General features: G+C 57.5%; 1 protein-coding gene across 1 annotated transcript; it reads left to right on the top strand.

The window, feature by feature from the left end:
- Window positions 1-7,157: 7,157 nt before the first annotated feature.
- On the top strand, window positions 7,158-18,012 carry LOC142826420 (maestro heat-like repeat family member 5). The gene is made up of 8 exons (XM_089771501.1): window positions 7,158-7,166; window positions 11,221-11,370; window positions 12,083-12,237; window positions 12,848-12,974; window positions 15,978-16,165; window positions 16,891-17,028; window positions 17,186-17,306; window positions 17,836-18,012. Exons 1-8 carry the CDS (start codon window positions 7,158-7,160, stop codon window positions 18,010-18,012), a joined length of 1,065 nt encoding a protein of 354 aa, XP_089627627.1.
- The last annotated feature ends 8,589 nt before the right edge of the window (window positions 18,013-26,601 follow it).

Genomic DNA, 26,601 nt, shown 5'->3' with positions numbered 1-26,601 from the left:
AGGCATAACACAAAACTGCTGTTTCTTGGCATAGCAAACAAAATCTGTTATTCATATTGACATATTAAATAAAAAAATTGTTACTGTTTATGCTTGAAATTAAAGATTACATCTCTTGGCTTGATGCACATGAAAAAAACTTTCTACAGGCAAAAGCGTTAGAGAGTCTCTGTTGTTGTGACTTGTGAAACAAAAACTAAATCATTTGGTTTTAACACAAAAAATCACTTCATTTATTTGCTGTATGTAGAAGAGCACTAATCACAGTTCTTGTCTGTCTGTCACATGATTTTCAATTGGACCCTTCTGAGCACGTGCTGACCACCCCCACCAGCTCCTGCAGCAGCTCCTGCAGGCATGTGCATGTGTGCTCTGCCCCCTGGCTCTCCTGATGAGGAGCATCATGTGCACGTCCCACAGCAAACTACAGCCCGTGAGTGTGAGTGTGAGTGTGAGTGTGAGAGAGATCGATATCACCATGAGCAAGTGATACCACTGTGGCCTGCAGAGTGTGTGTGTGGGGGGGGGGGGCTGCCCTAGACTAACTGCAACCAACTGGCGCCCTAGGAGATCAATGCAGTAGGCGCCCCCCCCCCCCACCCCAAAGGCAGATATTGACTAAGGGTTTTGGTTCTGTGCTGGGGGGAAGGGGCCTGGGGATGGAGTTCTGTGGCTGGGGGTTAGGAGGTTAGGGGTTGGGGGTTTGGGGATGGAGTTGGAGGTCTGGGGTCTGGGGATGGAGTTCTCTGGCTTGGGGCCAGGGGGTTGGGGGCTTCGGATCAGGGGGCTGGGGCTGGTGGCTGCAGGCCGGGGGATGGAGTTCTGGGGCCGGGGAGAGGGTGCCAGCCAGAGGGACCCTCCCAAGATCCCACTCCTCCAGAGAGAAACCCCCCCCCCCCCCGCGTTCCTCCTCCCCTGGGGACGACCCTTCCTGCAGCACAGGGGAACCCCCACACACACGTTCCTCCTCCTCTGGAGCTCACCGTCCCCTCCCCCCCCCCCCCGCGGCACAGGGGAAACACCCCCACCCCACCCGTGCGCTGCCACTCCCAGGACTTTCCCCCTCCTGGCCGCAGGGAAGCCATGCTCCAGGTAAGGCACAGCAAAGGGAATGGGAAATGGAAGGGGCAGAGTTTAGAATTTGGCGCCCCATGCAACTTGGCACCCTAGGCAGCTGCCTAGTATGCCTATAGGCACGGACCACCCCTGTGTGTGTGTGTGTGTGTGTGTGTGTGTGTGTGTGTGTGTGTGTGTGTGTGTGTGTGTGTGTGTGTGTGTGTGTGAGAGAGAGAGAGAGAGAGAGAGATCATGGTGGCCTGCAATGTGTATGTGTGTATGTGATCACTGTGTGTGCGTGACAGGTGTACAGCTAGTTCGGATTAGGAAGTCAGGCTCTGCCCAATGCTCAAGCACATTCAGAGAAATATTCAGTATCCATACAAAGTACAGTAAAACTCCATTGGTCCGGCATCTGATGGTCCAGCACTCCTGATGGTCCGGCACCATCAGGAACCCGGAAGTGCTCCGGGCAGCCGGACCATTGGAACTGGTCTGCCCCAGGCTTCCTGATTCAGACGCTGCTGAAACTGACCAGCGGCTGAATTGGGGAAGCTGGGGGCAGAGCAGTTGGAGTGCTGCCCGGTAGGTCCCATAGCGCTGCCCCTTGGGGCTGTGGGACCAACCGGCAGCACCCCAGCTGCTCTGCCCCAGGCATCCCCAAGAGCAGCTGGGGTGCTGCCGGGTTGGTCTCACAGCGCCAAGGGGCGGCGCTACCGGACCAAACCGGCAGCACCCCAGCTGCTCTGCTGCTGGGGACGCCTGGAGCAGAGCCGGATCATTGGAAGGGGGGGGCTAAGACAGATCTGGAGTGGCATCTCCCCCCATCCCACCCCAGACCCTTCATAGCCCCCCCTTCCAATAGTCTGGCATATCTGATAATCCGGCACCCCCTGGGTCCTAAAGGTACCGGATTATCAGAAGTTTACTGTACATGCTTATAATTTCACACAAAGACATTGTACAATCACATGATTAGCGTACATAGGATTAGCAGACAGTAAACTTCTATTCAATACCTCACATGGCCCCCTTTATACCACTATTGGGGCAAACACACCCCCATGGGTGCAGCAGTGATCTGGCTGCTCCCCTCAAAATCCAGGAACGTGACACATGCCTGTAGAAACCTTTCTTGTTACCCGTCACATCCCTTGCTAGCTGCAAATCCAATTGTGCTTTTTCCTTCAGGACGACTCCCTTGCATTCTCAAGTCTATTTAGACTCCTCCCAAGTCATCTCTCCAAGTTTCCACTTCTTATAAACTTCCTTTTTGTGTTTAAGATCACGAAGGATTTCCCTGCTAAGCCCATCTGGTTGTCCACCATATTTGCTTTTGTTACGGTGCATCGGGATGCCTTGGTCTTGTGCCTTCAATAAGGCTTCTTTAAAATCCTGCCAGCTCTCCTGGACTCCTTTCTGCTTCATGTTAGCACCTCAGAGAATCCTGCCCATCACTTCCCTGAGGGAGCCAAGTCTGCTTTTCTGAAGGCCAGTCCCCTCTTCTGCCTGGGTTGGTGGGCTGGAGTGGACCCCTAGCATGACATCACCCTTCTTTTTACCTCTTTTAACCTAACCCAGACACTCTTAACAAGTCTGTCTTCTATGCCTATCTCCACCTCAGCCCAGTGTACATTCTTAATAGATACGGCAACACCTCCTCCCTTTTATCCCTGCCTGTCAGTCCTGGGCAAGCTGTACCCTTCGGTATCAATATTCCAATTGTGTGTATTATCCCACCAAGTCTCTGTGATACCAACTGGGTCATCCTTGTGTTTCTTTATTAGCACTTCAAGTTCTTCCTGCCTATTCCCCGTCCTTCTTGTCTTTGTACACCAGCATCTAAGATACCGATTGGATTTTGCCCCCCTCACTTCTGCCTTGTCCCTCCTTTCTCCCTGCTATTATAGCCCATGCTCTCTCCCATTTCCAACCCATCTCCCAGGTCTCCATGTTTTTCACTTGCCTATGGGCTTTGGTCACCTGCCCCATCAAAACTAGTTTAAAGCCCTTCTCACTAGGTTAGCCACTCTGTGACCAAATACTCTCTTCCCCTTCCTCGAAAGGTGAACCCCATCTCTGCTTAGCAGTCCTTCTTGGAACAGCGTCCCGTGGGAAAGGAGGCCAAAACCCTCTTGGTGGCACCATCTTTACTGCCAGGCACTCACCTCCAGGATGTACCTGTCTCTGCCTGGGCCTCAAAAATTGACAGGAAGGACTAAGGAGAACACCACCTGTGCACCAAACTCCTTCCCCTGTGCTCCCACAGCCCCGTAATCATCCTAGCTCCTCTCAAGGTCACACCTTGCAGTATCATTAGGGCCCACATGGATGAGAAGCAGGGGGTAGTAGTCAGGAGGTTGGATATTCCTCAGCAATGCCTCCGTAATGTCTGGGATATGGGCCCCTGGCAGGTGGCATACCTCCCCAGATGACATGTCAGGGCAACAGATGAGTGCCTCAGGGGTGATTCCTTCTCTCCCTTATTCAGAACAACATAACAGTCCTCTGGAGTGATAGTGGAAGGGTCAGTAGCACATGATGCAAAACACCAGCCTGAAAAGAAGGAAATAGCTCATTGAGTTTTGCCACCAAAGGCAAATCAAGTACAAAACACTCAGGAGGATTTCACAAAAGCATGTTGCAAGTCTGTACAAAGCAAAGCTGACTCCAAAGGGATCAGTTTCTGAGGCCCAGTGAGATTCAGAACTGCTTAAGAACAATCTATAATACATCTAATTTCACTGAACAATTACTATTTGCTGTTGTAGCTTCTAAAAGGTAGTAACTAACTGGATTCCATCTGCTGAAGCCCAGAAAGGCACTACCCAGTGAATCACAGCTAGAATCCAAAATAATTCCAGTTAGATAGGCAAGTTTCTTCTGCCTCTTTGTCAACTTCCCAAAATAACAAATCCAAATCCTGTACAGTTTAGAGTAGGAATAATGTTAGCTTAGTTAACCCACATGGCCCCTCCCTGGGAGCAGCTCAGAAGCCACCATGCCACCCTGGCCCCACAACCAGCCCTGGGGACAGCAGAGAGATGCTAGGCTCAGTCTCCTACCCCCACTGAACCCACCACTAGCAACAGCTTCCCTTCCACCAGTAGGACGGCGACTGCAGGCCTGAAGCCCGTTATGAGCAAATGGAGGATGAACTTCAGCCAGTTCTATAGCTTGAGGGTCATCAACTCCTAGAGTCCCAGGCTGTAAGGCCAGAAGGCACAGCCCTGCTCCCCGAGTCTGAGCTCCTGCACCACACAGGCCCTAGAAATTCCCCACAAGAATTCCTGTCACCCACAGCCCCATGTGTCTTCACCTTTGACTGGGTTCTATGGACCAGTTCTGGCTCTTAGAGAAGCGGATGGTTTCAATAGAGCGCTCTTGTATCTGAATCCTGGCAGATTAATGTCTTGCCTTTCCAGGACAGAAAAACCCATTGGCTCCTTCTTTTTCTTCCAGGCTGTGTTCCTTCTTTGAAAGACTCACCTCAAGGGAGCACAGACACAGCCGAGTGCTCCGGGTGGTGGTCCGACCTGCAGCAGCCGAGGCATGCGCCGGCCTCAGCCAGCAGGAGCAGGCCTTGCCAGAGGAGCCCAAGAGAACCAGAGACTCCTGGAAGATCCTGTCAGGCATAAGAAGACTCTGTGCCTGCAGCCAGTGTGGCAGCTCCCTGGCAGAGGCTGAGGAGGAGAGAAGAGCTTCCTCTCCCAGGCGGTGGACACGCTTCTCCCTGAAGAAGAGGAAGAAGAACTCAGCGGAGAAGCAGGAGGAGCCAGAGGAGGAGAAGCCACCGGAGAGCCCAGACAAAGACCAACTGGATCTCACAGGTGAGGATACAACCCACCCGGTGAGAGGGGAGCATGTGAGGGACACTGACCCCAGTCACTGTACAAGCCTTGAGCGTTAGGGCCGTCTCATGGGACAGCGATGGGCTCCTCAGAGGCTGGAATCCATCGAGTGCCAGACGCTCTGGTACAGGGGGGCAGGTTCCTCCCTGAAGTGGGAAGAACAGACAGTGGCAGGGCACAGCTCTCTGGGGGTCTGGCATCCCCAGCCTAGTCCAGCACCTCCCTCCCTTCCAGATACCCTACCCCAGCCGGCTCCTGCAACCTCCCTCCTTTTCAGACCTCACCGCCACCAGCACCCAAAGTCCCAGGCCACTCCAGCACCCTACCCCCCACCCACACTCCCACCCTTACTCCCTCCTGCACCACTATCCTTATCCCATGCCCTGGCAGCCACCTCCCGCACACCAAGCCCCTCATCTTGGCCTCACCCCAAAAGCTAGGGCAGGTCATACAAATCTACTATCACAGGTACGGAAAAGAGGTAATCTGGCCCATAGGAATCCTTGAACTCTGGTCCTCTCTTGTCTCCCTCCGCTCTCCATGCAGCTGGAACAGCGGAGGGGTGAATCCTAACCCCAACTCCTCCCCCCCGGCCCCTTTGCTTAATTATTTTGATTTTGATTAATAATGTTTCCTTTCTTACCGGTTATACACCTCCCAGCCCCGTGTTATAGCTCCAGTCATCTTTCTCTGCCTGGATCCTCTATTTTGGGAGCTGGGCCCAGAAGGCTCAAGCAAATCCCCACCCCCCCCTTCGATCTCCCCAGCAGGCCACCCAGCCTCTCCTGGAAATGGCTTGGGGAGCCACAATACAAATTTTGATTCAAGCAGGGGAGGGGGCTGCTCAGCTCCAAAAGTTTGAAATAGGAGCTCGGGCAGGGAGGGGGTAGCTCAGGGTGTAGAAAGAGGAGCAGCGAGGGGCTGTGTGTGAACAGGGGGTAACTACGTGCTGTGCCAGGAGGGCTCCCCTGCAGCCCCTGTTCCCGGAGGGCTCTGGTGGCCACGGAGCCAGGTCCCCTCTCACCGGCTGTCAGACAAGGGGGTAGGAGCAGTGTTCCCGCTAAGATTTTCCAACCTTGGGCCGACTGAATTTTCTCATGTGCAACACCAATATCGCGATGGTGTGTGGTGTGTGGACCCAAGCCCGTGGGTATAAATATGTATTTTCAATAGGCCGTGGGTGTGGAAGAAAATATATTGGGTGTGAATTGGGGAGAGCAGGGGCAAAGGAGCAGGCAGAGAATAAACAGAACTGAATGATCATCAGGGGAGTGTAACGGGAGAAAACAGGATCCCTGCTGGGCCAATTCCCCAGCGGGAGGCAGGGGAGGAGGAGGGTGCGAGGGAGGCTGCTGCCCTGTTAGCAGTTCACCAGGCAGGGAAGACTTGGAGCAAAGTAGAGAAGTTGGCCTGATCTGAAGGCGCCTGTAACCTCCCCAGCTTTCCCCTGTGGGCAGTGGCAGCCAATGCAGCACAATTGATCCCTCCTCCCCTTCAGCATGGTCTGGGTCACATGATCCCCCAAGTACGTCCTGGCTCCCTGATTTGCTCCCCCAGCCAGTACAGACCCTGCAGGGGGCTGGGAGGGGTGGGGGGACCGGGGTGAAGGCTGGAGGCAGGACACCCTCCTCCACCACAAGAGAGCGAGTGCCCCATGTCCTTCCCCAGCCAATCAGGAAAGGGATTCGCACGCAGCTTCCAGGGAACCTTGGATGGGAGCCGAGGGGCAGCTCCAACCCCCTGCGCCAGCAGCAGCTGCTGGAGAGGAGGGAACAGAACCGTTAAAAAGGGACCAGGGGTCACCCCGTCCAAAGGTCGCAGCAGCTCTCAACTGGGAACTGGGTTGGGCTGGGCCATCACTTCCTGGGGCGTCACACGGGAAATGAGGCCTGTTCCCCTCACTGCAGGAAGGGGGCGAGGGCCGGGGAGAGGAGAACGCACCATGGGAGAGACTCTGCCCCTAGGGGAGAGGAAGCCCAGTGGGGAGAGCCCCCAGCTGAGAGTCATGGGAGCGGCGCTCTCTGCTCGGCCCTGCAAGCACCTTGCTGTGTGACCCTGGACGAGTCACGTCAGGGCTCTGGGCCCCGTGTCCTGCTGTCGCCCAGGGTAACACATTCAAACCAGCGCGTCTCCTCTGCTCCAGGGGTGGAGAACGAGCTCTCCCAGAAGACGCCCAACGGGGCAGAAGGGAGCGAAGAGGAGGAGGAACCAGACCGCCGGCCCACCCCATTAGCACAGAGCAGCACCCACATGACTATGGTAATGAGGCTTGTGACTGAGCCAATGGGAAGCATCCCCTGCGGGGCGAGTGACTATGTGCCGGAGCCGGTGTCTCTCAGAGGAGAACGCCCAGCCCCCCCTCCGGCTCAGGGACCGAAAGGAAACACTCCTACGTGTGACCAGCTCCCTGGAGCAAAGCCTTGTAATATGGGGGCTTTCTGGGAGCACCACGCCGAGGGTGGAAGCAGGGCACCTTGCTTTGAGACAGGGCTACTCAGAGCCCAGGACGGGGGGTCCTCCACTGCTAGGATCGGAACCCATCCCAAACAGCACTTCTGTTCCCTGCACTGGCTAGTAAGAAGCCCTGAGAGCAACCCCCTTAGACACTCCTGTCCTCTGGGCCACCACCAGCACCACCCTCATACAGGTGAGAGGCTCTGAGACCCAGTCCCACCAATTTCAAACAGGTTCCTCCCACCCCAGCGAACCAGCCACATGCCCAGGTCAATTTTAGACAGGACCATGCAGAACTTTCAAGACTAATAAGACGGTGGCTCTGGGGCCACTTCAGGCTTCAGTCCATAGCCGAGATCCTTCATAGTTGATTATCAGGGGGAGGACAGGAGTGACGACAAAACTGGGGGAACCCTCAGGGCCCCTTTATCCCCTTGCCCATAGGGCAGGAATCCTATTGTTCTCCTGTGAAAGTCTGTCCCAAGATGGAGTAGGTCACATGAGCACGTCACTGGCACAGTCCTGACTCAGTCCTTCTCAGGCAGCAGCCTCCGCTTTTGCGCTGATCTGAACGATCACAGCAAATCTCATCATGTGTGATTGGCACCACCCGAGGTCAGTGAAGTGCTGCCATTCACTTGCCTAGCGACCCTGTCGAGGCTGTTCCCCACTCTGGCACAACGAATGCAGAAGTTGGGGGTCTGCAAGAGCACTCTAGACCCTTGCCTGCACAGGCTCTGGTCCCGAAACACCCCCCCCCTCCGAATCCTAATACCCATATTTTGGGGATGCTGCTGCCACCATCAAGTGCTTTGAACCCACAAACAGGGCTGGATACTTGAAACCAGCCCCCGGGGTACCCCAAGCTCTTTTTCCCAAAAGATTTTGGAAAAGAAAAGAGAAAAACAAGCTGCAGTCTCTGGTGGCTGACCCCTCAGTCAGAGGCATACAGGTCCACACAGACAGACCATCCTGGAGAGAACAGTCAACCAACACCAGTTAATTAGAGAAAAAGAAACAACTTTTAGCATGAAAATAAAGCTAGTTGCAAGCATAGTTGTCAAGGGTTCACACCCCAGTGTGCCTCAGTGCCCCCTGACTGTCCTCATATAGCCCCTCACCAGGCAAGTTACAGTCTGTATGGGATGCTCATCATAGGCACTGGGGTTGTCTCAACTGCCCTGCTTACCTAGGCTGCCTCAAGGTTCGCCTCCAATCCAGGGCTTTGCCTCCAGCCCCTAGCCAGGGGAGCCTTGCTGGCCCTCCACCAGCTATCGCTGGCTATCCCCAGCTTATCTCCCTTCAAGGAACTCCTGCCTCCTCTGCAGTCAGCTTCCTACTGCCCCCCCCCAGAGCAACCTGGGCTTCTCTATTTATACGTGCCAGCTGGGCTCACACTCGCCCTAAGGGGTTCAGCTGGCTTCTACCAGCCAGTCGTGCTGTCCTAGTTTGCCAGCCGGACTCTCTCTAGTCCCAACTAGCTCCAGCTGGTCTCCTTTCTTCTAGCCCCGGCTCCGGGCCTGAGTCCTGGTGTTAAAGGGCCAGTGCAGGGCAGGCGCCCTGTCACAATAGTACATCCGAGGGTACTGAGGGAGTTGGCAAATGTCATTGAGGAGCCTTTGGCCATTATCTTTGAAAAGTCGTGGAGATCGGGAGAAATCCCGGATGATTGGAAAAAGGCAAATGTAGAGCCTATCTTCAAAAAAGGGAAGAAGGACGATCCAGGGAACTATAGGCCAGTCAGTCTTACGTCGGTTCCTGGAAAAATCATGGAAGGGATCCTTAAGGAATCCATTTTGAGGCACTTGGAAGAGAGGAAAGAGATTAGGAATAGTCAGCATGGATTCACAAAGGGCAAGTCCTGCCTGACCAATCTGATTAGCTTCTATGATGAGGTAACTGGCTCGGTGGACATGGAAAAGTCAGTGGATGTGATATACCTTGACTTTAGCAAGCCTTTTGATACGGTCTCCCACAATATTCTTGCCAGCAAGTTAAGGGAATGTGGATTGGATAAATGGACAGTAAGATGGATAGAAAGATGGCTAGAAGGCCACGCCCAGCAGGTAGTGATCAATTGCTCGATGTCAGGATGGCGGTCGGTTTCTAGCGGAGTGCCCCAAGGTTCGGTTCTAGGACCGCTTTTGTTCAATATCTTTATTAATGACCTGGATGAGGGGACGGATTGCACCCTCAGCAAGTTTGCGGATGACACTAAGCTAGGGGGAGAGGTAGATATGCTTGAGGGCAGAGATAGGGTCCAGAGTGACTTAGAAAATTGGCGGATTGGGCCACAAGAAATCTGATGAGGTTCAACAAGTAGAAGTGCAGAGTCCTACACTTGGGACGGAAGAATCCCAAGCATAGTTACAGGCTGGGGACCAATCAGCTAAGTAGTAGTTCTGCAGAAAAGGACCTGGGGGTTACAGTGGATGAGAAGCTGGATATGAGTCAACAGTGTGCACTTTTAGCCAAGAAGACTAATGGCATATTAGGTTGCATTAAGAGGAGCATTGCCAGCAGATCCAGAGATGTCCTTATTCCCCTTTATTCAGTTCTGGTGAGGCCACATCTAGAGTATTGTGTCCAGTTCTGGGCCCCCCACTACAAAAAGGATGTAGACGCATTGGAGAGGGTCCAGCAGAGGACGACCAAAATGATTACGGAGCTGGAGCATATGACTTATGAGGAGAGGCTGAGGGACTTGGGTCTGTTTAGTCTGCAGAAGCGAAGAGTGAGGGGGGAATTGATAGCAGCCTGCAACTTCCTGAAGGGAGGTTCCAAAGTGGATGGAGAGAGGCTGTTCTCAGTAGTGACAGATGACAGAACAGGTTGGATATTAGGAAAACTATTTCACTAGGAGGGCAGTAAAGCACTGGAATGGGTTACCTAAGGAAGTAGTGGAGTCTCCATCCCTAGAGGAGTTTAAGTCTCAGCTTGACAAAGCCCTGGCCGGGTTGATTTAGTTGGGATTGGTCCTGCCTAGAGCAGGGGTCTGGACTTGATGACCTTCTATGGTTCTATGATTCTACATTGGCTAGATGGAAAGAGCCACCTTTTGAGACTGGTACCAAGGCAAAGTCCCTGGTCTGAAGACTTAGTTGGAAAAGGAAGGAAGAAAGAAAAAAACCATCTCAAACCCAAAGAAGCTCAGACATTCATTTGACATCCCTAAAGAAGGAAAACAATAAATCTTGAGAGACGAGCTAAACTTTTCCCTCCTTACACGTTATAAGAAGTCTGTTTTTTGAGGAAGAACGGCTCTTGCACAAGAGGGGGTTTTGCAAAACAAGGGCTGCTCGTTAATTATGCAAATGGAGCGTGGCAATATTCCACGCCAAGCTTCATTTGCATAAGCTTTTCCTCATTGTAGATGTAGCCTCAGTCTCAGCTACTTCCTGTCCTGCCCGTGATTCCTGCCGGTTGGGAGGCAGCGCCACACGCTGCCGGGTGGGGAAGGCAGAGGGCGTTTCCATGAGGGCCCTGCACTCCGTCCTTTCCGCGCGGACACTGTGGGCTACTAGAGCCGCTGGGCCCATCTGCTCAGGCCCAGGATGGAGGATGGAACATGGGGCATGTTCTCCAGTCACCCCTCTGCTGCCCTCCTCACGGGATCTGCAGGGCTCTGCCGGTTTCTCAGCCAAAGGCAGGTCTCCTGGCAGTGGCCGTGAGTTACATGGGCCTGTGGTGCCCAGGGGACGGGGGAACCCTTGGCACCGGGCGAGGCTGCTCAATCAAAGGTCTCAGCAGGCTCCTCCATGCTCACTAGGCCCTGCCAGCCCCCAGGGAGCGAGTGTCCCAGGGCAGCTGCCCAGTGGAAATGCTCAGTCCCTACAGGCTCTGCCCCTGTTCATTGCAGACCCTCGGGGAGCCCCCTGCCTCAGCCCAGCCCACAGCCCTGCTGCTGGCAGCCGTGAAGGCTCTGACGGCCCCCGCCCTGGAGAGCTTTCAGGCGGCGGAGGAGGCGCTGAGAGCCACCGTGTCCCAGCACAGCGCCCGCATGGAGCGAGTAAGAGACGCCCGGCGAGGGGCAGGGGCGTGTGGGGAGAGGGGCTGGGAGAACTGGCTCTGAGGAAACCGGCCCTGGAGCACAGGGTCACGGTCTGGCAGGTCGGCTCAGCCCCTTTCCATTCGGTCCTGGGGTGGGCAGGTGTTTCCAGAGCTCTGAGCGCTGGAGCTCGGACACGTCCCTGGGGCCAGCCCAGCCCCACGGCAGGTGGGTCACAGCCCAGCCCTGGAGCGCGGCACTGACAGAGTCTGCCGAGGGGCCGCCACGCTGGGCTCCCGGAGCGGACGGGGTTTCCTCACGTGCCCTGCAGGGCCCTTGTGTGACCCACCGGCAGCACACAAGGGCAGCAGGAACCATTTGGCTTTGCCCTTTGCCCCCGTGCCTCTGACGTGTGATCCTGCTGCCCGGCCCCACCGGCTCCGGTGCCCCCCCTGGTAATTAGACTGGTGCAGGGAGGGCTCTGCCCGAGTCCATTTCTACAGCCCCTTCCTAGCAGGTGTGAGCATCAATCACTGCCCTGATCAGTTGAGCTCCATCGCCCTCTGGGGAGGCAGGAATTCTACCCGCGTGACACACGGGGACCTGGGACCAAGAGCGGCTCAGTGACTTGGTGACGTTCCTGCCCTTCTCCAAGTGCCGTCTGCCAGGAGGGGTGACCTGGCAGGAGGCCGCTCTTGAGCAATCCCCCCCTCAGCTTTCTGGCTGCCTCCAGGTGGGAGACGTCGTGGGAGAAATTTTCACCTGGCTGGACGACGTCGAGGACCCGAGAGCCAGAAGAGCTGCACTGGGAACCATCACCCTGCTGGCTCGCGCCCACCCCCGGGACGTGGTTCCAGCCTGTGTGGCCCACACGCCGCCATGGGACAGGTAGGGAGAGGCTGTTATCACCTCAGCCCCTGATTTCCCCTCCCTCCTCCTCCAGGGCAGAGCGCGGGAAAGGCCTGGCAGGCCACAGGGGTGGAGAAAGCTCCCTGCTGGGCACGGGGCTGTCCCTGCCTCCTGAGAGGAGATGCCCAGGCCCAGCCCCTTGGGAACCAGCCCCTCCCCCTTCCCTGCCCAGAGTGCAGACGTGACAGGTCCCTGGAGAGTTCCAGCAGGCTCCTGATTTCTGTGGGTCACCCCCCTTCCCGCCAGCTCCACCAGAGGGGCAGGACCAGGCTATGGGGAGCATCCCTGGGCCGTGACTCCAGCGTAAATGTCACCGAGCAGCCTTTGGTGCAGGCTGGGCTGGGTGGTATCACGCTGTGCGCAGCCCGAGGGCAGTTATTGGACGCAGCAGCACAGACTGCAGGAGCAATGAGGCCTCTGGGGAAGGGAATAAATGAAGAGCTCATGGAAGGGACTCACCTGCCTCAGCCTCCCAGCCCCCGGGCGTCTCCTCTAAGGGCCCCCTTTCCCACCGGCCTTCCCAGCCTCTCCCTGGGGACACAAGGGGGGGCAAGCAGAGACGCTCTGATTTCGGTTTGTGACCTTGCAGAGGTGCCAGGGAGCTGTGGAAGGCCTTGGGGGAAGAAGCACAGCTCTCCCGGCACGTGCTGCACCAGCTGCTGGACAAGCTCCGGAAGAGCCACCGGGAGGAGAGGAGCCGCAGCGTGTCTCTGGCCGTAAGTGAGACTGGAGCTGTCACGTAGCGAACTCGCCACCGAACACGGAGGCCCCTCACTTGGAGCTCAACCCCGTGTTTGTCCCAATGCTCCAAATCAACCCTGCAGCTCCCTGCACACAGGGCTTAACTCCCTGTGCTCCAAATCAACAGGGCAGCTCCCTTCACAGGCCTAGCAGCCAGAGGTGTGTTAGAACTCCTGGTGGGATTGGTGTAGAGGGGCAGGGGGACCCAGGCCACCCTCTCCACCGGGTCCCAGTGCACCCTGTCAGCGTTGGAGTGGGGCACCACTAGCTGGGTGGAGAATCCAGCCGAAAGACGCCAAGCACCCGGGGTTCAACTACCCGCCCTGGGCTGCTTCCTGCCAGCATCTCTCCCATCCTGAGCGCCGTCTCTTTCCTCCAAACCGGGGCTTCTGCTGCGGTTCCCTGCTAACTGGTGATGGCGTCTGGGTGCAGCTGCGCTTCTCCTCGGGAGCCCCAGCGGCACCTCTGCCCCCGTAGGCCTCAGCCCTGTCTGAGCTGCTCCACCGGCCTTTCTAGCTACCTCCATCTGGAGCCCGCCCAGCACGCCTGTGGGGGTGCGACCTTCTCTGCTAGGCAGCCAGGCTTCACCTCTGCAGCCCCAGTGCAGGGTCGGGACACCACGTGCCAGGGCTGATCTCCACTCTGAGCACAGAACGTGGGGACCTGCAAGAAAACTTAAAAAAAAAGATTCCCACAGAGCAATTCAAACCAGCCAAAAGTAAAGAAAAATACCCACCTGACGACTAGATTCCCTTTCCCCCTTTATTTACTCATGATCTTTTCTTACTTCATTTCATTTCCATACCCAAAGTGCAAAGGGTAACGTCTGAGCAGGTAATTTTCCATAGAAGGTGGGGAGAGTGTTCCACGTTCCCATCCACAGTGATTTTTATGAACCCCAGAGAAGTGAGCTGCCCCTGTGTCTGTGCCAGGCATAGCACTCCCCAGAAAGAGAGCCAGAGACCCCAGGGAAAAGACCTGCCCTTGCTGGGAGGTTTAACCCAAATAAGAACAGTTGGAGGGTGTGTTTGTAAGAGGCTCGAGTGTGTGTTAAAACTACGGATGCGTTTCTTCTTATTTGACATTTGTAATTCACTTTGCTCTGCCCTTTCTCACTTGCAAACACCTAAATCCCACAGCTTGTGCTTAATAAAATCACTTTTGTTTCCTATCAAGCATTGTGTAAACAGTTGTGACCTCAGACCAGAATAGACTCAATGTCTGTATAGCTCTGGGGGCGGGGGAGGGTCTCTGCTCTGTGCCTCGGCTGGGGGAGACCAGGAGACCTGGCCCAGCAGGACAGTGTAGCGAGAAGCTCTTGAGAGCCAAGAAGCGAGTGTCAGCGGCTTTGCCAGCGCTCTGGGAAACGCCCCCAAGGAGTCTTCTGTGATCGCGCCCGTGAAACGGATCCTGCCGGGGGCAGGCAGGAATGGGCAGCGACACCGCCCGGTGCCCCTCGCTGAAACTGTCTCCCTGCTTGAGGACTACGTGGCCTCAGAGGAGCCAGGGAAGCCAGACCCCAAGCCAGGGCATCTGAGAGAGTCAAAGAAGCATCACGGTTGGGGTCTCTCTAACTGGGGCAGGAGGATTCGAACCCGACCCGGCAGAAGTTCCCATTGACCCTGGTGAAGTAGTTTGGGATCTTGGGGGGATGTTCTCCAAGAGCAAAGGAGTGACCCAACCCTCCAAGGCCTGGCAACAAAGGGCAGACACAAGCCAGGGAGCTGGTCGATCTCAGTGCTGGCCCCAGGGGTCCTGGTTTGAGATCAGCAAGGAACTTAGATCTGGTGGCACCCTTCTAGAAGAGCAGCACAAGCCATTAGTCTACCCTCCTGCTAGTGGGCTACGCTGTTATGCTTAAACGAAGCACACGAGATCTTTTATGGGGGAAAGGCAGTACGCCGCATTGATTGAGAATACAACAGTTGCTTATGCTTTTCAAACACACACCTACACACAAAACATCATGCATACACAGTTCTGCCAGATGATATAGTTACCAGTCCAGAGTCTGTGTCCATCTAGTGGCCAGGTAGATTGAACACAGGGGGGAGCAGGGCCTTGTCGGTCGATGGATCCGATACTCCTCTCCAGATAGTGTGGCAGACGAACTCAAAGATCCATAGCAAAGCACCCTGCTTTATATATTCCTCCTTCTTGTTAAAATCCATGGATCTCGCTCTGTCCGCTTGTGACCGGAATGTTATCTTTTGATGTGAGTGTTCCCAGAACATCTCTCGAAGGTTCATCCTGTAGTCAGTCGTCCTTTCGGGGGGCTTGCTGCGCTCTAAGGCTCGTCAATCTGCCAATTATCCCATCTTCTCATGAGTAGGGGTACTCATTGATAGTTATGGATGACTCCTCTGCAGTCAGGTTGTCTCATCCTCTGTATCGAGCTTAAGCAATGGAGGGGAAGAAGCACACTTAGTTTTTACTACAGGCCCAGAACACACAAGCAGCCCTGCACGATGGGGGAGTGAAAACGAGGACCTGCAAACCATGAGCTGCTGGAAAGTCAGTCGCCGGGAGCAACGTGGGGTCTGGACTGAAACTGCATCGACCTCCCGGCATCACCCCGGCTCCTTGCTGCTTGTGGCACTGGAGTTACTCAGGCAGCAGAGGGATCGTGGGATGCCCTGTACATGCGCCTAGAAGTTTGGGTCCCCTCATGATGGTGTTGCCCCCTCCGGTCAGGCCTGGGAAGGCGAAGGGCGAGGGCTAGGCCATGGAGAGAGATAATGGGGAATAATGTCAGCTGGACTCTTCTGATCTTTCCAAGAGGTTCCCTTCTGCGCCCATTCTAGCAATGGAAGACGGGTCAGGGGCCATCACATCTCCCCTCCCCCTGAGGAACTAACCCTCCTTCCTCATAAGCCACAAGGATGTGAGAAACGGCACCAGCATGACAGCAAAATGCCCTGGGAGCGGATGGGAGGTGGGGACAGCTCAGTGACTTTTCTGTGTCGTTCTGACTCCAGGCTATGGACACGCTCTATGAGATCTTTTTCCTGTGGGGATACCGAGAAGCCATCTTGCAAATGTTTCCCCACTTGCTCCTCCTCTGCGTCAGGCAGGTGCAGCATGTGCTGGACCTGCGCCTGCCAGGGACCTGGACGGCCAGCCAGAAATCCAGCCCTGAGGGATCCAGCCGCCTCAGCCCCTTGAGGTAACGGCAGGGGAAGGGGAAGAACAGATTTGATCTGCTGCACCCGCAGGTCACACACGGCCCCTGCGGAGCCCAGGCGCAGTTCTGGGCAGGTCTGTCTGGGGGGAGCGGTGCTGGGCACCCGTGTGCTTGTGAGTCACGCTTGCTCCTCTGACCCCGCCCACAGGCCGGCTCCTTCCCAGCACAGGCAGGGACCACGTCGGTACCTCCCCATGCGCCACCTGCCGAAGTGTTAGGGCCTCGGCCCCACAAGGCCCCAGCCCAGGGCAGGGTCGCCAGAGCATATGCAGAGAGAGCAAGCCCGGCAGCACTGGGGCCCGGCCCGGCAGGGGGGCCGTGTCACAGGCAGGCAGGAGCAAGAGGGACCATGAAGCTGATTCCGTGTGGACTCCCCTGGGGGGAGCCGGGGAGCCCGAAGGCACCTCAGCTGCTGCAAACGGGCAGAGTTTTGCTCCCTCGCACCAACTAAGGATCTGGCCCATGTGCCCAGTGACCTGGTGCCTGCCCCAGCGAAGAGTCAGGTGTTGGACCATTGGGAGCGAGGGCACCGAGCATCTGTAGAAGCTGCAGTGTCGCCACCTGCCAAAACCTCAGTGAGCCCCGACAGGGTGCTGGGTCCATCCCGGGGGAAACCGGCTACTGCTGACCATGCCTTGTGCCCCAGGCCTTGAGCGGGTTGGGCTGCAGTAGATTTCTGACACCAGGATATTTTTTTTTGAGTTTAGCACGTCCCTGGAGGCCGTGAAGACCCTCTTTTCCATGCCCAGATACTGGAAGGAATTTGCCAGTATCCAGTTACAGCAGGGCTGGGAAATGATCGCCTCCCGCCATCACTTCTCCCGAGGGGTGGGCTTGATCGCAAGGTAGGAGTCTCAAGTTACCTCTTCCTGCGGCCTGTCTGGGCAGTGGGAGTTGGGCGGGAGATCCTCCTCTGCCCCAGCCGGCCCTCTCAGCCCCACAATGTGGGAGGGACTGTCTCTCCCTTTGGTAATCCTGGGGACTTTCCCTTTGCTCTTCCAGAACCATGGTCGAGCACCGGAACCCACAGGTCCCTGTGGTTCTCAGAGAGGCCATCGCTATCGTGCAGAGTCGGGAGGAGGAGGAGGCACTGAGAGAAATCGCCCTGACTTTCTGCACCGAGGTGAGAGTCCAGAGCGGCCTGGCACACGTGGGCTTATGCAAAGCAGCTCAGACCCCTCCTGGGCCAATAGGGGCTGGGGCCCATGGCCAGCGGTTCAGCAATCTCACAGCCAGCCAGCTCCTCTGCTCACTCAGATACTAGCGGGACTGGGCAGAGTGGAGGGGGGCAGGGTGAGATTGCTCCTGGCTGCATGCACCTCCCTGGGACATGTGACAAGAGGAGATGTTTCTCCAGCACCCCAAGCCCGGGCCTCTCTCCTCGCCTTCCCCGGGGGTTTCTTTTTCCTCTGCCACAGAGCTCTGCCCAGGACGCTTAGCGGTCCCCAGAGAGTCCTCTGTCCCTGGAGTTCATTGGGGCTTGTGGATTAATTGCCCTTCTAGGAATGGACCATTTCAAACACCAGCCACTGGTTCGTTCACTCCAGAGATTTTGTGCAGCAGAAAGTGGCCAGTTGGCAAAGATGATGGGGCAGGCACAGACCAAAGGCAGATTTCTGCTCCTTAGCCTGACGCTGATTTTCTCTTTCCAGTTTCTCCAGAGTCCTTCCATCCTCAGCACTGTCACCAAATCAGACCTCCAGGAACACCTGATGGAATGGACCCGAGACAACAACCCTGCAATACGGAGGCTCTGTCTGCGAGGCCTGGCCAGTGTTCTCTTCTGGCCGGGGAAGGTGAGGGGCCTGGCTTGCCCGGTTGGGAGATAACCGACACATCTTGGAGCAAGTGGGCCATGTAAGATGTCGGTGCAAAGCTTCAGAGGGAGAGTCTCAGGGCTTGCTGGGGTATCCAGTGTGGGGAACAGCAGTGCTCTGTGTGGCTGGTTTGGTGCCTCAGAGGGAGGGCCCCAGTCGTGGGCTGTAAGTCGCCCTGTCTCTGAGGAGTTTGCCTTTGACTTGCCTCTCAGCGGTGCCCCAGGGAGCCCCGATCTGACACCAGGGGCCCGAGGAAACCTGTGGTGCTCCCAGCACCCAGTTCCTGGGGGTGGGTTACTGAGCAAACCAGGCGCGAGGGGGTGTCCCTGGTCCCGCGCGTTGGCAGAGCATGGTCAGTGGAGGCAGTGGGGAGGGGAAGGAGACTCAGGTCGTCGCTCAGGGCAGTGGGGGGTTGGGAGTCGGGCAACAAAGCCCAAACGTGGCAACCGCAGAGGAGTCGGGGGGCGGGGTCAGAGCTCGGTGGGCGGGGCCTGGAGCGGCTCTCGGCAGGAGACAGGGCAGGCTCTGCTCCAGGGCCAGGGGTGCAAAGCACCTGGCGGAGCGGCAGGAGAAGGACTTTCTCCCCTGCTGGGGGACTGGGCCGTCCCTGGGGTCTGGCCGATGGGGAGGGAGGGTCCAGCCCCTGCCCCAGGCTGCGTCCCAGGACAGTGGGGAGCTGCCTTCTGCATTCCCACAGGGGCAGTTGTTACGGGCCCAGCTGCCTGGGACCATCGCCATGTTCTGCGCCACGGACGCAAGGACTGTCCTGGAGGCCATGGCGGCGGCGGCAGACGCCACCTATCTGCTCGCCGGGGAGGGGCTTGGCTCCATCTCCCAGGACATGGCAGTCAGCCTGCGCCCGCTCATTGACCACGTAAGGCTGGGAACCCCGGAGAAGCACATTCCCCCTCCCTCCTCTCCCTGCCGCCCTGCTATGTCCCTGCCCAGCCCCTTCCCCCCTCAGGCCGGCCACGCAGCACCCAAAAGGGGCCCTGCCATGGGTGGGGAGTCTCCGACGCAGCCCCCTCCCTGGCAGAGCCCTTCTGGGCCAACCTGAGCGCCAAGCTCCCAGCCCTGCTGCAGCCTCCCCCCCGAACCTCCTGTCCCCAGATCCTCCCCCGCCTGCTGCTGCTCCTCAAGGGGGCAGGGGTGAGCACCAGGCCCTAGGGACCTGGGAGGGGAGCCCAGAGCAGCCTCTGTGGCCAGGGACACGGCCCGGCTCTCACCGGCTTCCCCGCCCCCGCGTGTCCTTGCCAGGAGAGGGGCAGTGTCCGCTCAGCCGCCATTTCCCTGCTGGGCACCATGCTGAGCGGGGTGAAGGACCCAGACAAACCGGCCGTGCAGCAGGAACTCACCAGCTGCCTGCTCCCGCTGCTGCTCCACCTGGCAGACGAGGAGCAGAGCGTGATCATGGTAAGTGCCGCGCTCGGTATTTCCAGAGAGCAAAGCGCCAGGTTTCCCTAGGCCCCACCCGTCTCCAGAGCCCCTGCCCAGCCAGGGCCACTGGGGACGTGCAGGGGCCACAGGGGAGGGCCCCTGGGCTCAGACCCTTTGGGGTCCCAGAGCGGCCTGGCGCTGCCGTTGCCGTCTCTGCGCAGAAGGACTGAGCTGTGGAGATCCCGTCCGGCTCTCGCCAGCCAGTTCTCAGCCCCTCCCCTGAGCAGCCTCCCTTTGGGAACAAGGGGCAGGAACCTCCCCTGGCAGGGAGAGCAGGAGCCCAAGGAGCAGGGAGGAGGGGACGTGCCCCAGACGCTCCCTCTCTCAGCGAGGCCCCTCGCTCTCCCCTTGTGCTGCAGAGCTGCAAAGTGACCCTCTTCCGCTGCGCCGTGTTCCTCGGCTGGGCCAATCGGAAGAGTCTCTTCTACAGCCTGGCCTGGGACGGCTCCTCGCAGCTCTTGCCGTGCGTCGGGAAGTGCCTGGTAGGTGTGTTCTTTGGGCCCGCAGAGCAGTGAGTGGGGAGCTCAGGGAGACCTTTCTAGCCCCACCCCCCGAGCACCCAGGGGGTTCTCCACCCCGCTCGTCACGCAGGGACATCAGAGGCAGCCCCTCCTAGAAGGGCTCCTGTGGGGTCCTGCCCCTTTTGCTTGTGGCTGTGCACCCTGCTCCTGCCCTCCACTCCCCTGCTGCCCTGCAGGCCCTGTGGGGTTAGGACACTGGGACTGCAGGGCACTGTCTGCATCCGGCCCTTCCAAGAGGGGCAGCTCCATCATCTGGGCTCCTACTGGCTCTTGCCCTGCCCTCCCTCTGAGCTTCAGCAGCCCTGGCCTGCCCGCTGTGGGCAGATCACGTTGTCTGCACTGAGCATTTCTCCCTGCTCTGTTCCTAGATGGAGAATAACGAGAGGAACGTCCCCAGGCTCCTGTTCCAGGCCTTAGCCTATCTGGAAAGCTCCCAGCCGTCCATCCGACATTCTGCAGCCCTGTTCATCGGTAAGCAGAGCAAACCCACGTGAGCTTTTCCCGTGCTTCCTTCAAAGCTCTTTTTCCACTTTGCACCCCGTTCTCTGGGACCAGGGGGAATTTTCACTAGTTTCATTGAACAATCAGTTCAATAGGTTACGATGTTATCACAAACATGCGCTGCCCACCCCGACAGTCTCATCCAATCGCATTAATGGCTCTAGTCTCTCCAGCCTAACCAGCATCTCTTCCTCCTTGTCAGTTCTGGGCTTTCATTGTCTGTCATCCCGCTGAGACACATGGGCACAGACAGACATAGCCCGGATCCGATATGTTTTGTTCTCTGCTTGTCTGGTGGTGAGCCTGGGCCAGGCAGAACTCAGCTTTCCCAAAGGTCCCCCCTGCTATACGTCTTTCAGAGGGCTTACAGCAAAATTAAGTGTCTCCCAAGCACAACTTAGCTTTTTGGGTCACTTGGCTTAAGAGCTGCATCACAATGCCAGTGGGAGGGGGGAAGATGAGAGCTCCCTGCAGAAGTCGTAAGGACACTGCACATTTAGCATTCTGGGGACACGTCTGTTTGAATTAATAAAAAATGAACATGAACCGAAAGGGGTTTCAGGACAAGCATCAGCCAGCAACTCAGGAGCCTCCTGCAACTGCAAATGTGAAACATGGAAATAACATGGAAGAGTTAGTTGAATAAAATATCAGCCCTATTGTGTTTTTGTGTATGATTTAGTCCTTCCCATCCCTAACATGCTGCTTCAAGGTCTGCAGCTTAACACTGGTGATCATGTGCTATTTCCTAAATTAACAGAAGTCAGGTTATCTACCAGAATGACACACAAGGTGCTCTCTTAGCTGGTGTAAAATGCTACTCCCAGCTATAAATTACTATTTGTCACTGAGGAGATTTGCAGTAGTGTTTGAAGAAATTTGAAAAGCAATACCATTGGGAAACTTGATTTAAATCAACGCACCCAGCCTGACAAGCACCAGAATCTGACAGCGGGGATCTGCGTGTGCCAGAATTCACATTTACTGCAAGCTGGAGGGAGCCACTTTGCCATTTGGTCCCTTCCAACTTCTCCTGCCCACAACTTTTTGGCCACATCTCCAGGAAACTAGCACGATGTAATTTCAGTCTCCTTTGCAATCGGCCTTTCAGTCACTTCTGGGGTCGGATGCTTTCTCCCATGTGCTTCGTGCCACATCGAAGGGCCGGGTATTGAATTTCCCAAGGGCTGTGTTGTGGGAATAGCTGAATCTTTAGGAATTTTCAGGGATGATGTTGAAAAGTCCTGAGCTCCGGGGTATTCCTTGTCTGTTTAGGAGAGACCATCCACCATTACCTCTACCTGTTAGCGGAGACAGTGAGTGCAGATGGCATCTTCCGCCTGTGTGAAGGTAAGGAAACAGCTCTGGGCGTTCAGGCAGCTGTGGGCAGGATGAGGCCTGAACACAGCTGCCCCAGTGTCTGTCTCTGTCTGAGGACAGTGCTTAAGGGGGAAGAATGGTCTTGCTGGTCAATGTAAGAATGGGAGTCAGGAGATTTGAGCCACCAGGAGCAACTCTGTGCCTCACCTTCCCCACCTGTAAAATGGGGATAAGAACACAAAGGCTCTCAAGGGAGGCCGGCCAGAACTGAAAATGACTAGTCATTAGTAGGAGGAGAAGGATTCTTACCCTCTGTTACAAAAAGTTCCACCACCTGCTCCCCTCCACTAGAGAGGTTGTAGGCCAGGGACCTTCACCCAGAGTTGGGTTCTCGGCTCCTAGGCCATCCCGTGCGGGCCCCCAGGAAACACCTTTCCCTGCCACCTCTGGAGCACTGAAGGCGGTACAAATGCACAAAGGATTCGGTTGAAGTTAGGAGCCGAAGCCCCTTTGCGGCTCTGCACCTAAATGCCAGAGTTACGGTTGCTGTCGTGTTCCCGTGGCAAAGGCCATTGGGAAGCAAAGGTTTCCCAGCCACCTGTGACAGCAGCTCTGTGAGGTTTCCAACCCATTTCCTCTTTCTTTCAGCTTTCCAGGAAGTGCCTTTAAGATCAGACAGGACCACAGCGATCGTCCTGAATGAACATTTTAAATGGCTGCAGAAGCTGGCAAACCTCGTGTGGGGTGCGTTTTGATTAGGGAGCGGCACCGACACAGAAGGACTCTTCATCCTGCCACGGTACGTACAACAGATGGGAGCAGCTCTTTGGAGCAGTGGCTGGGCCGTGGGCTGGGTATTCACAAGGGACATCAGCTCCCGTAGCAGAGTCCAGCCCAGAGACACCTGGGAAGACGTTCCGAGGCTCTCGCAAAGCTGGGGTCCTGGGCAGCACAATGGGAGAGGGAAGCCAGTGCTGACCAACGCAGGGTCAGACACATGGAAAGCAGAAACGTGAATAATTCCTGTCTGTCTGAGATGGGGGTGGGCAGGGGGGAGGCTTAGTTGTTGGAACAGTGGCAGTGGGGCCTAGTAGTTGGAGTGGTGGCGGTCGAGCCTAGAGGAGCTAAGAGCAGGAGCCTAAGCCAGAAGTCAAGTGCAGGCCTGAAACTGTCTAGGAGCAGGGCTGGGAGCTTAGCTGGACTGCGAGCCGGGCTGCGCTAGGCCTAGGGACGAGGCTGGAGCAGGAGCAGGGCTGGAGCAGGCTGAGGCCTGGGCGGCCTGGCACCACTCTTAGGCAGAGGAGAGGGCCAAGCCATGAAGCGACACTGAGCAGACTGAGTTGCTGGTTCTCCTCGGAGGTGCCGATGCCTCTTCTGAGACTCACCAGCCCAGCTCCTGCCTCCTGCATTGGCTGGAACCTGACTCAGGACAACTCAGCCCAGCGTGGGGCTTCCTCAGGCTTCAGTTCAGGGAGGAGTCGGCCCCTCGGAGCCGGGCGACAGATTCACCCTCCCCTCTGAGGAAACCAGGCCCTGCTGTGGCCGGCTTGACAAGCCCCTAATAGAGCCTGGGGCCTTCCCTGCACGGGGCCAAGCGCACTCCACAGCATTAGCCACGAGGGGAGCGAGGGGATGGGGGGAACCTGCCCTGCTCCAGAGTCTCCCCCTTGACAATTGTGCTCTTCTCATCTGTGCTCCTGCCCTTTCTCCTCTGGCAGACACCGGCTGAGCCCACCACGAGCCCGGCCTGGCCAGAAGACCAAGCAGCTGGGACACCAGGAGGATGCGGAAGAGGCAGAGCTGCACGTGACGGGGAACCAGCCGCGCAGGGGCCAGGAGCGATTCCGCCCCCAGGCCAGAGGAAGCCGACCCCTCCCCAGCCCTGCGGTCTGGTCTCCAACGTTTGTCTGGCCCGTCACCCCAGGACACAGCTCACGAGTCACCATCAGACCCACCCATCTCCGGGTCCTTCCCCCCGGCCTCTGCCCATCTGGGTGGGTTCTTCTCGTCGCCCATCGGCCTTCCCACAAACACCAGTGTGGGACCACGCTCCTGGGGGGACTGGGACTGCGCGTGCTCTGGGGTCCGCGGTAGGGGGAGGGGTAAGGGTTGCGTCAACTTTGGGGTCCGCGGTGGGGGGAGGGGCTGGGGCTGTCCAGCGCTCTGGGACTGGGGTGGGGAGCTGAGGCTGTCTGGCTGCTCTGGGGCTTGTGGGGATGCCAGGGAGCCAGGCAGCCTGGGGTTGGGGTGGGAGGATAGAAATCTGGGGCTGGGCAGCCACGAGTGTGGGGAGGAGAGGGCAGGGCAGGGCCAGCAGCCTGGTGGGCATGGGGGGGCGGAGCCTTGGGAAGAAGGGGCGGGGCTGGGCTTTGCCGTCCCATGTGAGCCGTTCGCTCACTGCCCATGACTCCCACTGCTCTACCAGTCGGGGTAGGGGCCCTGGAGAGAGGGGACTTGCCCAAGCACCAGACGTGCTGTGATCAGGTGCTCTGACTCCTGTGACCCCTGCAAGAAACCCCCACAGAGCCCTCTGCCCACAGGGGCGGGTTTCACTCCCCCTTCGGGCCATCTCAGAATAGACACGGGCACCAATCAGAGCAGGCCAGGCCTGGAGACCTAGGCCAGAAGCCCTCGATCTCTGGAGCCGAACAACTGGCCGGCCGGCAGCATCGTTCCGGCGATTCCACGGCGACGCAGCGAGGAAGAGGTGGTCTCGCTCCAAGAAGGTGTTTTTCAGGAACTCTGGCCGAGGCCTTTGGGCTGCGCGACCTCCGATTGGTGCCCGAGTCCCTTCTGCGATGAGCGAGGGGGGTGAAACCTGAGGCAATTGGCAGAGGCCGTGTGGGGACTTCTTGGAGGGGTCCTGGGACCCTCTTGTGGGTTTTCTCCCCGTGGATCTGCCTCGGGAATGGATTTCACCCGTTGGAGACAGTTGCAGGCCAGGACGCATGTGGAATTGGGTAATGGGACCCCTCTGAGGACTCCTCTGCCCGCCCCCCACCAATCATGGTGGCCCCTGCCCTCAGGACCAACGAGGGCAGGGGGGGCCACATCAAATAGGGGAAGTGCCGTGGTGTGAGGATCTTCCCTCAAGAGGGTCCTGGGACCCCTCCAAGGAGTCTCCCCTCCGTCCTCTCCCAACCAGGGAGGGTCACCCCCCCAAGGCCAGCTGAGAAGGGAAACATGCACCAGTCAGAGCAGCTAGTGCCCGAAGGCCTAGGCCAGAAGCCCCCATCTCCGGAGCTGAGTGGCCGGCCAGCACCATCGCCCTGGACGTCCCAGCGCACCACTGCGGGAAGGAGCCCGTCTCGTTCCCAGAACTCAGCACCTGGCCTGTTGGGCTGCACCTGCTCTGACTGATGCACGTTTCCCTTCTGAGCTGGCCTGAGGGGGGTGACCCTCACTGGTTTGGAGGGGATGGTGGGGAGATTCCTGGGACGGGTCACAGGACCCTCTTGTGGGCTGGATCCCGCAACACGGCACTTCCCCCATTTGGTGCAGTCCCCTCCCTCGATGGTCCTAAGGGCAGGGGCCACCATGACTGGTGGAGGGCGGGCAGAGGAGTCCTCAGAGAGGTCCTATGACCCATTTCCAGATGGACACTTTGCTGGGGACATCTGCCCCCCATCAGACTGACAACTCGCCAGCCTAACTGGGTAACAGCTGAGAGTTTGTCTAGTCGCTGGGGACAGACCCACAGTCACGGCACGCTCGTGAGTTCATGTTGCTGGCCCATCGGTCCATTGGTGAAACCCAGTCTCGGGGCGGCTCTACGGGGACATGTTCCCTCTCAGTTGTTACGTCCAGGTTCAGAGGGGGCATAGGGCATGGGCAGTGGGCTGCGGTACATGTTCTGGGTGGGGGCAGGCTCAGGGGCGCGGCTGGGGATGGAGCATATGGGGTGCAGGCTGACGAGCAGAGAGGATTCCCCCCAGCCCGGGCTCATTGCAGAAGCTCAGGGCAGGTGAGAGTCACCTCTCCATGGTGGCAGCACCTGCCGTGAGAGTTGCTGGTGGGTACCTATTTCCCCCAGCGGGGGCAGATCTAGGCTGCGGGAGGGGGGCAGCAGAGGTGTCTCTCCCTGGCTGTGCCAGCTCTGCACTGGGGCAGCAGGGAGAGGCGCTATTGCCCCAGCCAGGCAGCTCCACTTTGGGGCTGCCGGGGAGAGGTGCTTTTTAGGGATGAATATCCCATTTCATGGGTTAATCCAGCTGTTCTCAAATGTTGTGATAGCGCAGCCCCCCTCTAAGTTGCTCACAACCCCTGTGTAAGTTTGAGAACCGCTGGGTTAACCGATGAAAGGGGCAGCCAGAGGATGCTGCAGTCTGGCCGGGCTGGACCGGCTCCGCCACCCGCTGAGGCCGGGCTGGAGCATCTTCCCCCTCCCACACAGGCAGGGTTACTCCAGCCCCGCCGGAGCAGCACCTGCCTGTGTCGGGCCCCGCGGGGCTGAGCAGACCCCTGCCCACGGCGGCGGGGGGCTCCTCCAGGCTCCACTGGTTACCCAGAACCAGTGAGAAGCCCCCGCACATCCCGGTTCACTTCTCACCTCCCGAGAGCCTCTGCCCCATGTCAGCAGCCTTGGGGCTGGGAAGGGAAATCTCTTCTCTGCAGCCCTGAGCCCTGCGCGGGGATTCACAGGCAGCACATGGGGCTTGACAGGAGACGTTTCCAGTCCAGTCTGTTACCGTGGGCAGAGTGTGCGTGCACTAGGGATGTGAAAGTGCCAACGTAGAGGCGGTTACCTCCTGAGCCTCGGCTCATCGGTTAACGTGCACGGTAACAGGCAGCCCCCCCCCCCCCCCAGCACTGCCTCTGCATT

This window comes from Pelodiscus sinensis, chromosome 19 (genome assembly GCF_052426305.1).
Source record: "Pelodiscus sinensis isolate ZL-2025 chromosome 19, ASM5242630v1, whole genome shotgun sequence".
Lineage (NCBI taxonomy): Eukaryota > Metazoa > Chordata > Testudines > Trionychidae > Pelodiscus > Pelodiscus sinensis.
Note: the sequence above shows the minus strand (reverse complement) of the source record. Positions and strands in the feature narration are given on the sequence as shown.

Bases quoted from the DNA above. Each gene is read 5' to 3' on its own strand.
- LOC142826420 (XM_089771501.1), top strand. The intron at 12,238-12,847 runs GTAGGGAGAGGC...GTGACCTTGCAG, and splicing joins CACACGCCGCCATGGGACAG to AGGTGCCAGGGAGCTGTGGA. The intron at 16,166-16,890 runs GTAACGGCAGGG...TTTTGAGTTTAG, and splicing joins AGCCGCCTCAGCCCCTTGAG to CACGTCCCTGGAGGCCGTGA.